General features: G+C 33.1%; 1 protein-coding gene across 1 annotated transcript; it reads left to right on the top strand.

Annotated features, from left to right (window-relative positions):
* Positions 1 to 7,336: 7,336 nt before the first annotated feature.
* Positions 7,337 to 12,993, top strand: LOC133315808 (uncharacterized). Its single transcript, XM_061517481.1, has 7 exons — positions 7,337 to 7,606; positions 8,558 to 8,629; positions 8,723 to 8,787; positions 10,543 to 10,678; positions 10,757 to 10,840; positions 12,042 to 12,137; positions 12,851 to 12,993. Exons 1-7 carry the CDS (start codon positions 7,337 to 7,339, stop codon positions 12,854 to 12,856), a joined length of 729 nt encoding a protein of 242 aa, XP_061373465.1. The 3' UTR covers positions 12,857 to 12,993.
* Positions 12,994 to 13,242: the final 249 nt, after the last annotated feature.

Consider the following 13,242-nt stretch of genomic DNA (forward strand, 5'->3'; position numbering starts at 1 on the left):
AAGCTGGAATGGTCAATGCCAAAACCACGCAATGTCCAGCCTATTGGCTCAGCATATAAGCCTACGGGTTTCAGACCAAGGCGTGTTCCCAGAACATCAACCAAGGCACCCTCCATCCATATCCACTCCAGACTTCCTAGTGTGCTCCTATCCGGATCACACACCACGACCCCAGGTCAACTGGAACTCCCTCACAGAGACCTATCCAGTGGAAGTCCGTAACTAGGGGTGCTAAACGAACCAGGGGTTCTTGGCTTGGCTCGTGAAGGCTTGAGCTTACATGTCTAAAATTGATTGTTGAACCAGGCTGGGACTTGTATAAAAGCTCGTTTAATATAAAGGCCTCAGGCTCCAATTTAAAAGTTCGGCCTTAGAGCCTCCCAGGCTGGCCTTGTAAATTAATTTCTATTTTTATTTTATATTTTTCATACTACTTGTAATAGTCTTATCTCTCTCTTCAATTCATTTCACCTCAATTTATTAATTAAACAGACTTTTTGAATGATTTTGTTATATATTATGTTGTTTGAATATACTTTAAATTTATGAATATTTATGAAATTACTAATACTGTTGAATGTATATTCTGTTTGGATAAATTTTTGTTGTCTTTTTTTTTTTAAACAGGCTAAAGCAAGCTTTTATTTTTTGTAAATAAGACAGGCCACATGCCGATTATTATACTCATAACAGGTAACAGGCTTGGTCAAGCTGACACATTTAAACACAGGCTTAGCCTTTTAACACCAAAGCTCGGCTCGGCTCGGTCCGTTAACACCTCTATCCGTAACGCCCGAAGGCAAACATTCTACTGGCCAGAGACACGGTACATCCTATGTACCACCACAGATACAATATGCATGAACATGTTATCTTATATTATTCACATACATTTCCTACCATTACCCTCAACGAGCATGGTGGAACACATAAGGGGAATCAAACCCCAGTACCAAGGGATTACCTTACTAATCTCCTTCAATAGCTCCAACGCAATACTTCTCGAGCTAGGTACACAAACAAAAATGCCTACACAGAGGACATTCCCAATTAATTTCCATCCATTTAACACATGCAATATATCAAGCACATAAACATGGTTCCAAAATACTTACCACAATCCCTTTTGGTCCGGGACCAAGGGCAACCCACCGAGCTCACGGTTCAGGGTTCAAGTCCGCGGAAGGCAACCTACAATGACCATATACGGATCATCAAAACACGATAAACCCACCAAAGTCACAAAACATCAATTTTCCTCCCCCTGCCAAGTGAGGTTCTACCATACATGTGTTAAATCACAAATTATTTTCAAAATTTTCTTTTTATTTTTCTTTAGCATCATAATGCTACCCCAACATCATTTTATGTGTCACTTTCCATTTTACACCATCCTAACATCATTTTGCCATATTTTCCAGTCTAGGTCCAATTACCAATTCCACACATTCCCACCATTTTTCCTTTGATTATCAAATCATCCAATCGTCACACAACCCTTCTAATTACCATTTAACAACACAACATATCAATCATACAATTTCACAACATCAAATCTCCATTTTTCCTCTCATGGCCGAATTGCACCTAGCTATACACCAAGGGTTTTTCAATTCAATTCAACTACTCCACACCTCATACAATCCTATTATTAACTAATACAACTATACAACAACTCAATTACACAATCCTAAAACCAACCAACATCACAAAGTCATGGCATTTAAACACAAAATCCACTAAGTTATCATACAATTCCTCAATAATTTTTAGTGCATTTATCACTCTAAAACATCATTCTAAATCACTTTCATATAATACATAATTTTCATTTGAGCTCTCTAACTACATCAATCACACAAAATGCTTTTAGGGTTCATGAAATTGAATCAACAAATCCAACTAATAAATTATGATGAAACTTACTCAAAAGCTTGACCTAGGACTCCTCCTCAACATACTAAACCATTGGAGAACCAAACAACTCCATGAGTGAAAATCTACACCAAAGGGCCGCGAGTTTGGGCGGGGGGAGATTTTCTCAAAATCTAAGGAGTTTCATGGCTCAAGACTACCACCATTATGTTTGGGAGGTGATTTTCAACAAGTTTCAAGACAAACTTTTCTTGATTTGGTTATGTTTTAAGTGAGTTAGAGGAGAGAAAAAAAATTGAAGAGAAATGGGTGTGGGGAAGGGAGGAATAAATCTGTGGTGCTACTGTTGCACTGAGATTCAGTGCATCCCACCAATGGGAGTATTACACATGATAGGAGAGAGAAATTTTTTGGCAGAAACAAGAAAATTTTAGCTAACATGTAATATTTTGATTGGTGGAATGTACTGAATCTTTGGTGCAACAGTAGCACCAAAGATTTATTCGGGAAGGGAGAGGGCCGCGGGTTCTTGATGGAAGAGGAGAGAAGAAGATGGTGAATAGTGATAGGTGTCAAGTGGCTTAAGTGACTTAAGTGAGGTGGGCCCCACCGTCACCTCACGCGATTTCAAAATAATTCAAAACTCTCTTCGATTCCACTAAACGTCCATAATTTAATAACCTATTTAGAAACTCTAATTTTTAACATTAACCATTGTCCTTTAATTACCCTTGATCAGATGAATCCAGAGTTTTTCGGTCGTTCGGAGAAATTGCAGTTTTAAGCTGTTACGCGCACCGTAGGCACGCTTCCCCAAACTTACTAATTTTCGTCAGATTTTATCAGAAATCATATTTCCTAATCCTATACACCATTTATAACTTATATTCAAACCTAGAGCTCAAAATTTCAACGGCACGCTTTACGGTGCAACTGTACCATGGTATTTTTACCCGGTAAAAACACTACTCACCAAATTTTTTGAAACTTACCTATCCACTCAATTTTTCTTATGAATCCATTTCCAGAGTTATTTTTATCATTTGAGACCTTTTACTCAATTTTACTTTCCTAGGGTTACGTGTTTGGCTAATTACCGTTTTACCCTTCCTTTGTATTTTGACCTAATTATCAGGATTTTCACTAATCCTACCCTTTAATCCGTATTTACTATATTAATACATGTTTTAGAAGTGCGAGGTGTTATACTGGCAGGCGTTCAAACATGCTGCCCGGAATCAAAACGAACATTGTTTAGTAAAACTCGCATAACTTGTGTTACAAAGCTCCAAATTGAGTGAGATTTGGACCTACGTGAAGCTAACACATAGGGCTATAATCCTGTAAAATCTTCGAACCATTGGTTAAGTGTGTCAATACCAGTTTAGAATTGAAGATGATGCTGCAACTTTGAAAGTTTGATTTCGTAAACTATTTTGCGAGTTGAATAACTCTAGCTATTCTTAACCAAATGGTTAATGTTATACCTTTCTAAAAAGCCCTAGAAGTGTAGTTTCACATACTAAAATATTAGAGTTAATAGATATGTTCCTGTTGATGTATGGAAACTCCATAAACATACCTGTTAAAGAACGTTATGATATTAAGTAAGAATTTAATTATTTCGCAACGTCATACAGTTACACTTATCTCATTGGTTATTTAAAATACGGTATTGTTTAAAAGGGAAAGAAACAAGTTTTTTTAAAAAAAAAAAAGTTTATCAGCGTTTTAATTGCACCAATGTGATTGTAATTGCGCTTAATATTATAAAACAATGATAACAAATCGGTTCTAGAACGGGTGTTACAAATTTTTAAGTAAAAATCATCTAATCCAATCTTTCGATTTTATCATTTAATTATCCATTCTGTTGAGATTTTTTTTAAAATTTAATCCAATTTTATTCAGTTTAGATTAGATCAGTTTTCGATTTTTTAAAAAGTATAAAATTCCAATCGTACAAATCTCTAACTATATTAAAATAAAGTTATTTAAAGTTACAAACCACTAAAAAATTCAAGTCTTCAAACTAAAAAAAGTCTTAAAACTCAAAAAGAGGAAAATAGATTAATAGACAATATAAAAACTAAAACAAGATAATTTGCTATCAATAATATCCAAGATTCCAAGTCACAATCTTTCAAAAATAATAAATACATAATACTTTGGATCAGTTTGGGTTGAATTGATTTTCACCAACCAAACCGAAAATCAGTGAAATTCAATTAAAATATATGAGTTTTTTTCCAATTTTTTGTTTTTCGATTATCAGTTTTTTTGGTTCATTCACCACCTATGTTGCACCGGCACCGACACCGACACGGGACATGTGATACGACACGACACGACACTTCGACACGTTAATTCTAAAAAATATTAGATTTCGACACGTTTTGATATTAAATAATATTTTTAATTTATGTAGTGTATATTATATTTAACATTCAATAGTTTAATAAAAAAATGAAACTAAACTTATAATACCCATCAATTTTGCAAAGATACATAAGACATTCCAAATATTTATATTAAACTCAATAAAATGGTAATCGCAATTCAATGAATCTAATAGTTTGAACTAAAAACGCAACGCAATACAATATTTGATTCCTTTTTTAAACTTCTGCAACGCATGTTGGAGTGTCAAAAAATATCAGAGTGTCGAACATGACAGATCAAATTTTTTGAAGTGTGAGTGCTCGATAATCTAATATCCCTCTCAGTTACTCCTTTAATCGAGGATACGCTCGTTGATCCATTTTTACACTGACTCATTAATTTTATTGACTCGTTAATTTTTACACGGTCTATATAATATTAAGGCCAAATTACAATTCTTTATTTAGGTCCAGACTTTCAATGAAACAATTTTATATAGTACATCATCTAACTCCTTCTCGCCAAAACCCCAATTGGTTCAGCCTCGACCCCATTCCAGTGCCTTTAGGTTATTTGATGTTGATGTCGCCACTGAATTCAACTCCGACGAACCATGATTATATATAGTCACCAAAATTTTTAATTGATTGAAGCCTTGATCTTCATTTATGTCCTAATCATGCCACCACACACATACAGATTGTGTGAGGGAAATTTTAGTCGGTTACTTTTTTGAAAAAAAAGTTTATCCTTTTAAATAACAGTTATTTTAGTTAAAATTATTATTTTTATTTAATATTTAAATTAAAAAAATATCTCACTTTTCCTCACCATGATTTCTATTGCATAATTATTTCTCTCACTATAAAACACAATAATCTTAATTAAAATAACATAATTATATATCCTTCAAAAGTAAAAATATTAATCCCTACTTTTTATGTGCTTTTTATATGTATGTGTCTCTTGTTTCGTTTTTTTCTTTCTTATGTGCCTCTTGTTGTACACTTCCTTTATGGATTTTATTCAACTGCTCTTAATTCTCTTAATTATTTATTCTTTATTTAATCATTGTTTCATTATACATGTAATATTGAATTGATAAACATGTGTACATTATTGTCTAACTTCATTTCTTATGATTTTTTTTTTGATAGACACTTCATTTCTTATGATTTACTACAATAATACGAGCTTGAGAGAAAATGGTTTATTCGGATTAAGCAAAAATATAGAAATGTTATGACATGAGAAATGTAGTAAAATAAAATGTAATAGAATGGAATGAACTATGAAGTAAAATAAAATTCAGTATTACTATTTAGATTATTATTTTTTGATTTAGTTACCAATTTATTTAAAACTTAACTAATTCAATTTGAGTTTTATCGACTTATATAAGGAATACGTCCAACAATTATTTTCGCTATTAATAGGATTCGAATTTGAGAAAACTTATTATTTTTGAGTATTTTATATAATAAAGCATGAATTATTTTAATTTTATTATTTAATAAATAAATAAAATAATAAAAGTTTAATAAACAATAAATAAATGTTACTTCATACCAGTGTTTTAAAACCTGAATCGAACCAGTCAGGTCGACCCGGTTACTCACAAATCAAGATGTTTTAAAATTAGACAGAAAATTTCACTTCTAACAATGGTTGGGAATCAAATCGATCCTATGAAAATAAATAGTATTATCACTTATCACTATGTTACCCTCAATTATTGGTCAGAATGACCCTTATAATATATTTATTATATTATTTAATACAAATTTAAAACAAAATATTTCATTTTTGATGGTGGCTAGGAATGAATCCAACCAATGAGAATGAGTGATGTTACTCTTTATTACTAGGTTACCCTCGTGTATGGGTCAAAATACATCATATAATATATTTATTATATAAATATAAATTTAGTTAACTTAATTGAATTAGTAATTCATTAATTAAATCAATAATTCAGTATTTCAACCGAGTTTTAAAAATATGCTTCATGCCTCAAATTTGAAAAATAAAATAAAATATATTTCATTGTAATTTCTTATTTCTATTCTATTTTAATAATATAAAAATCGAGTATTGGGATTATTCATTTTCTTTCTAATTTTCATCAAAACCAACGTTGGCCCTAAGAGCAAACTAACCAATGATAATAAAATCAGATCGCCGAGCCAGATTGATTCGAAAATCAATAAATCGGTCATATAATCAGTTTGGATAAAGCAATGGATCGGTCATGCATCAGATTCGGTACGACTCGGCCGATTTTTGTGAAATCTGTGACCCGACCCGGTTCAATTTTTTTTTTTCAAAAAAAATCATAATGGATATATCTGAGTATTTTTTACTTATTGACTTACATAAGTTATGACTCACAACATTAATATTATCTCAATTATGCACTATGCAATAAATTTTGATTTGATTTATAGTTAGAGATGTCGTTTACAGAACCTGAAGTCCAGTATCACGATCATTATATTTTTATTTGTTTATTTATTAGATAATAATGTGTTGTTTATTATTTTTTATATTAAAATATTTAAAATATTTTTTTTTAAATATTTAAATATGTTTATAATTTTTTAATATAAATTAAAGAATTGCATATAATTATTAAGACATATAATTTAATTAATAACCCACTGATTAAACTATAATCAATACCTCGATCGAGTCATAATCAACCAATTTTAATAATATTGAAACTAAGTTTAAAATAGGTACCTCGATCGAGTAAGTAATCGGCAAATTTTAATAATATTGAAACTAAAGTTTAAAATAGGTTGGGTAGGCATATATATAGGGGTATTTGTGTACGTAGACAAGAAAGAGAAGCGGTTTGTTTCGTAAATTCCGTCAGCGCACCATGGAGAGTGGTGAGTGTGTGAGTATGAGTGGTCTTTCCCTTTTGGAACCCACGCCTGTTCTAGTGTTCTTTACTCACTCACTCACTCACTCCACCACCCACCCTATTTTCTTTGTCCTCTTCTCTTCCCTCTCTTCTTTTCCATTTACTACTACACTGTCTCTTTCTCTCTCTCTCACTCTCACCAAATAAAAAATGATGGACGAGTTCATTGTATGCATTGATCGGATTATAGCCTCCACGGCTTGTTTTGGTGAAGCAGTAAATGGAAGAGAATGTGATGTTGACTCAATACCTGTTTCTGAGAATGGTGGACAAGGAGAAGGGTGCTCCTCATCTTCTTCTTCTTCTTCAAACAGGGATGATGATGATGTTGTTGTTGTTGTTGTGGAGTGCAGAATATGCCAGGAAGAAGATCTACTCCAAGCCATGGAGGCTCCTTGTTCCTGTAAAGGCACTCTCAAGGTCTTCCCTTTCTGGGTTTTTCTTAAAGTTGTTCTCTTTTTGCAAAAAACTGATCACCCCACATAACTACTACTGCTACATGTTGGGAAGAAAGTTAATTGATATAAGAATACCAACTTCTAGAAAGTGTTTGTGAGCAACTTATTCAACCATGTGAAACACCTGCTGTTGCAATTGAGTTGGTTCCCCCAATGTTAAAGTTGCTCTCTTTTTGCAAAAAATTGAATACCCACATAACTACTTCTGCTACTCCATGTTGGGAAGAAAGTTAAGTGATATAAGAACACCAACTTATAGAACCATGTGAAACACCTGCTGTTACAATTGAGTTAGCAACCCCAATGTTAAAGTTGATCTCTTTTTACAATAAACTGAAAACCCACGTAACTACCGTTTCTACATGTTGGGAAGAAAGTTAAGTGATATAAGAATACCGCCATGTTGTTGGGGTTGTCTTGTTTCTTGTTCTAGGGGAAAATAATAATAATTATTATTATTATGGAAGTGTTAATGAGCAACTTATATAGCAATGTAATTCTTCATTTGTTGTTCATGTAGTGTTTGGGTTTTTCGTTTCTCCTCCTATTCCCTTCTACATATTGGAATTCGTTGGTAGTCCAATACCACTTCTTTTGTGTTCCTTTTGCTTTAAGTTGTCATCCCCTCCTCTTTTAGATAGCATGAGTCTGCTGACATACACTTTCTTTGCTTGCCTTGATGCGATGACTTCTTGAGCTAATTCAATTGGCATTATTCACGTTCACTGTTTGTTGCTTCATCTCATGAATCTTTAGTTCATGTTTTTGTTGCATCTGTACAAGAGGAGGAGGAGGAGGAGGCTTGATCTATACTGGGTTGGGATTGAGATTTTTGTGTATCTTTTTGGATACTAAATGTTTTGACTACAAATGGGAATGTGAACATGTTAGCTCACAATTTATTGGCATGCAGTTCGCTCATAGGAAGTGTATCCAGCGATGGTGCAATAAGAAAGGAAATACAATATGTGAAATCTGTAATCAGGTTGGGGATTTCAACTCATTCATGTTCTTTAATCTTCATGAGTTGCCTAATTTATTATTAGAAATTATGAGTTCTCTATTTTTCACTCTTTAGGCATTTTCACCAAATTATTCTCTTCCACCAGTCAGAAGCAATGACATTATGGCAATTGATATAAGGTAACTCTGAGCATGTATTGGTAATCTGGTTGTGACTGGGTGTAGTGTACTATCCCATAATATATGCTTTTGCAGAAAACTGATTAAATTCGCCAACTTCTTAGCTTCCATGTTCTGAAAGGTTTTGTTTAAGGGTTTAATATTTATCATGTTGTAGGAGATAAATTCATCTCCTATACACACATAAAAGTGTGTGGGGTTTATATTTTCTTTTTTCTCTTTTCTCTTCACATGGGTCCAACACGATTTTATATATGAGTAGGAGATAAATTTATTTCCTACAACATGAGAAACATTAAACCTTTTGTTTAATGGCCGTGTGTTCTATGAGCTGGGGTTTTCTATGCAAGCCTGGTAGTTGCCTCTGCAATGTATATTGGCTGCTTATTCTACATTCTTCTTCGTTCTAAAATATGCCAAGAAAAATTATCCTGTATGATTTTTAGAAACTTGATTGAATTAGTATTTTTTTTCTTTTTTTCTTTTTGGGTAGAAGTTTGACTCTCTAATAAATGATTGGTATGGGAATAAATTTGATTGATGGACTGAAAAGAAGTTGCAGTAATGAATTTAGATGCCTTTTTATACTGGCGCAGTTACTTCTCTTCAAATTTATTTTTAAATGGTGGTACCAGAAATTGCATATCACCAAATATTTGAGGTCAAGATAAGGATCAAAATTTCATGATAGTCACTTTTTTTAGATTTTTATTAATATTTGGTGATTATATTTGATTCGTCTTGTAAAGCTTCTAGGCTGTATACCAGATGGTGGCACCTCATTTCTTAATTTTAAATGGTTTAAAGTATCTGAGAAGTTGGTTAGCTTTTGCATCAAATATCCGGGGTTAGCTTAAAGCTGGTTGGATCTATCATCTATGATACCCTTTTGATCATTCATAATTCAACAATATGATTCATTGTATCTTTAGATATAAACATTCAAACCCTCATCAACTTATGCATCTCGATAACTTCCTCTTAGATCAGCACGTAGTGCCATATCCCTAAATTTGTATATTTAGGTATCATGCACAGCCAAAAAATTAAAGAGCCTCGATTTGCAGCTTTGAATTCCGAAGAGGTGATAAATGAAAGTTGGTTCACATAGAAATTGAGAAGGCTGACAAACTTACCTCATTATGGTTGAAATGTCAAATTTCAATTGAATCTTGTAGCCAAATTCAATTTGAATATTTTCATTTCAACTAAGTTAGACATCATAACAAGTGATTTTAGTAATATAAGAGTTGGCTTTTCATTTTACAAGTTTTGACAACTAACTTTAGGTCAGCCATGTCCCAAGGATGGTTGCTTTTCTCACTTTCTGTTGTCAGAACAATCTCAGTATTGTGATTGAATATAAGTCTTAACCAACAGGTATCAAGTTCATGAGGAATGTTAAGATATCACAAAACTGAGGGACATTCATATAAGCTAATTTGTACACTTTTATCCTTGTATTGGCATTAACAGCAAATAATGGGTCCTCCCCTATTGCTTACCCTCTAACAACCCCTTCCGGAAAAAGGGAATTAATTGATACATGGTATTGTGATATTGTCCCTATTCTGAATGTAGGGTATGTGTCATCTATTTTTATTTTTATTTTTTGCAATTTGTAATAGCTGCTCTGGGTTCGGGAGATGTAATGCTTATGTTCGTCTTTATTCTTTAGTCCTGGTTTTTCAATGCTTCTTTGTGTATCATGATAATTTTTTCCTTCAGTAAAGTTTATATTGCTCCCATATACAGGCAAGAATGGGGGCATAATACTGATCTCCGTGTGGCTCTGGCTTCAGCAGAGCACCAGTTGCTGCAAACTGAGTATGAAGATTATGCTATTACACAAACCAGTAGCGTTGCTTGCCTTCGCTCTATCACTCTCATTGTAAGGAAACAGATGTGACCTTAATGCATGTTTTTATCATACTTTCTAAGAGCTGATGTGGCTGATGATAATATACAGTTGGTTATAATTTTGCTTGTACGCCAAGCTTTAATGGTCATGAAGAACTCTACAACTGGGCAAGATTCATCCATACTCTTTAATGTAAGTAGCATGTTCTCACAACTTCCCTTCTTGGCACATTCACAGGTGTGGTTATGCATATTTTTTTGGGATATATACAGTGGCGGACTCAGAAAATTTTATCTATGTCGGAATATTTTTTTAAAGAAAGTTTTAAATGTATTAAAATACAAAAGAATATAAACAACAAAAGAAAAGAAAAGAAAACTTCAACTTAACATAAAAAAATAGTAATCAAGAGTCAATTACAATAGAATGATTACAAAAGCATTCTTCGATTCTTCAACATGAAAGTTTCCAAAATAGATCCATGTTAGTACTTTTGAGGGACTAATGTGGATCTTCTTTGAATTTTAGAGGGATCACGATTTCGACTAACTGAATTTATTTTGGAATTCAAAAGGACTATGAGTCGATTTTTTTTCTAAGGGATTAAATTGGACGCCGTGATTTTTGTTGAGGACCCAAAATGTATTTTATTCTTTTTTTGCCCCGAAAATTTGTGTCTGCACTTGCACACAGTTGCACAAACACAGGTCCGCCCCAATGGTTATATTGTGTTATTTGAATTACATGAGTTTTGGTGTCAACTATGAGTGCATGCTCAGACTCTATACCTTAAAACAATAGCAACACGTAAGTGAACCATTTAGCATCATTAAAATGGCTCAAGTTAGTGCATGCATCTATTTATTGAAATTCCTTATTGCCAACTTATTGAGGAAAGAAAAGGGAAAAAAGTTATGTTTGTGAAAAAGATGCATAATCTGCAGGTTCAATTATATGTATTATTATCAAGTTTGATGGGTAAAATGAATATACATTTTATAACTGAAACTAAAGAAGAACTGAGTGCTTTTTCTGCCAATTATCAAACTAGATGGATTAACTTATGGTTCTTATCACTGGGTTAGTGTCAGCGTGGGAAGGTTAGGGATTAAAAATAACCTTCTTGAAACTATTCATTTGCCACCGTAATATTGTCAACGCTAACATGTTGTGTTGGGTCAAATAGCAAATTGAGATTCTGCAGTGACTCTGAACATAAATTTAATGATTTCAGTCTCTGTCTCATATCTGTCTTCCCTTTGAAAATTTCTTAGGTAGATGTATCCACTTGGGTACATCTTTTTTCTAAAAGTGGAAAATTTTCTCCCCTTTAAATCCAGCTTTTAATTCCTTTGCTGGGTACTTAGTGCTAACTTAAAATGATTGATGGCAGTTTCAGATGTCATTCCTTCAATTTGCTGGTGTTCTTTTGCCATGCTGTGCAATGGCACGTTCCTGGTACGTCATACAGAACCGAAGGAGAAGACAGGTATGGCTCTAGATGATGCTATCAGAGAAATATATATATCTACATATATGGAAATAATGGGAGTTGCAGGAGATAACTTCATCTTTTTTGCAGGATAAATGTTAATCCCTATATATATAATGAGTTCGTTTTTTCGGTAGTTACGGCAGATAAGTTATCTGCAGTAAGCCCAATACGACGTGTTTTGGGATGGAATCATGATGTGTTTTTGTAATTTTAATTTATTCGAGGGTTATAATAGTCTTTATATTTATAATTTTTTAAGATTTTAATACCAAAACGACGTCGTTTTGGGAATAAATGCAGATAACTTATTTGCAGTAAATGCAGAAACATTTTTCCCATATATAATTGATGTTTCTCATATTGTAGGAGATAAATTTTATCTTCTACATGTACATAAAAGTGGTGGGCCCATGTGGAGCTATATGATGAGAAGAGAAAGAAAAAGAAAAAGAAAAAGAAAATACGGACCCCATATATTTATATATAAAAGATAAAATTATCTTCTACAACATGAGAAACGTTAATCCCAAATATATATATATATATAGGTTGCCCCATGTTTTGTATGTATGAATGGTCTGATGAGTGATGGTTATTTTCTATACACCCGCTTGTTTCCCTCCCAGCATCCTTTAGGTATGAGAAGAGAGAAAAAGAAGTGAAGTTTAGGTTCATTTTTTCATATATGTTTTTTCAATCTTTTGTAGGGTTAAGCGAGGGAAACATAGATGACGATATCTTCGTTGGTTGTCACAAAAAAGGAGCAGTTACAGACAGATGCTATGTGATTTTGTTTGTCAAACGTAATGAAGTTGTATATATTTATTTACCATGGCATGGTAAAAAATGAAAAGGGATCTTTCTAAGCAATTTTCTGCTCCTATTTCTTCCCTTTTACATGGGAAGGGAAGAGAATAAATAGAAGCATATCTCAAGTGTAGTGCACTGTGCACAAACGTGAAAATTAGCATTTGGGTAGGGGCGGGGCCAGAAATTTTTCAGAGGGAACAGGGTCTAAATGTTTCACGGCTATATATTTTTATCTACCCTTGAGGTAAGCTACGCTAGCACTAGTATTTAAGTTTGAGTTATTGATATT

Source organism: Gastrolobium bilobum, unplaced genomic scaffold (genome assembly GCF_033153095.1).
Source record: "Gastrolobium bilobum isolate Gb01-03AN ecotype WA unplaced genomic scaffold, APGP_CSIRO_Gbil_v1 utg10138, whole genome shotgun sequence".
NCBI classification, from domain to species: domain Eukaryota; kingdom Viridiplantae; phylum Streptophyta; class Magnoliopsida; order Fabales; family Fabaceae; genus Gastrolobium; species Gastrolobium bilobum.

Bases quoted from the DNA above. Each gene is read 5' to 3' on its own strand.
- LOC133315808 (XM_061517481.1), top strand. From the start codon at position 7,337: ATGATGGACGAGTTCATTGTATGCATTGATCGGATTATAGCCTCCACG. The intron at 8,630-8,722 runs GTTGGGGATTTC...TTCACTCTTTAG, and splicing joins TATGTGAAATCTGTAATCAG to GCATTTTCACCAAATTATTC. The intron at 10,841-12,041 runs GTAAGTAGCATG...GATTGATGGCAG, and splicing joins ATTCATCCATACTCTTTAAT to TTTCAGATGTCATTCCTTCA.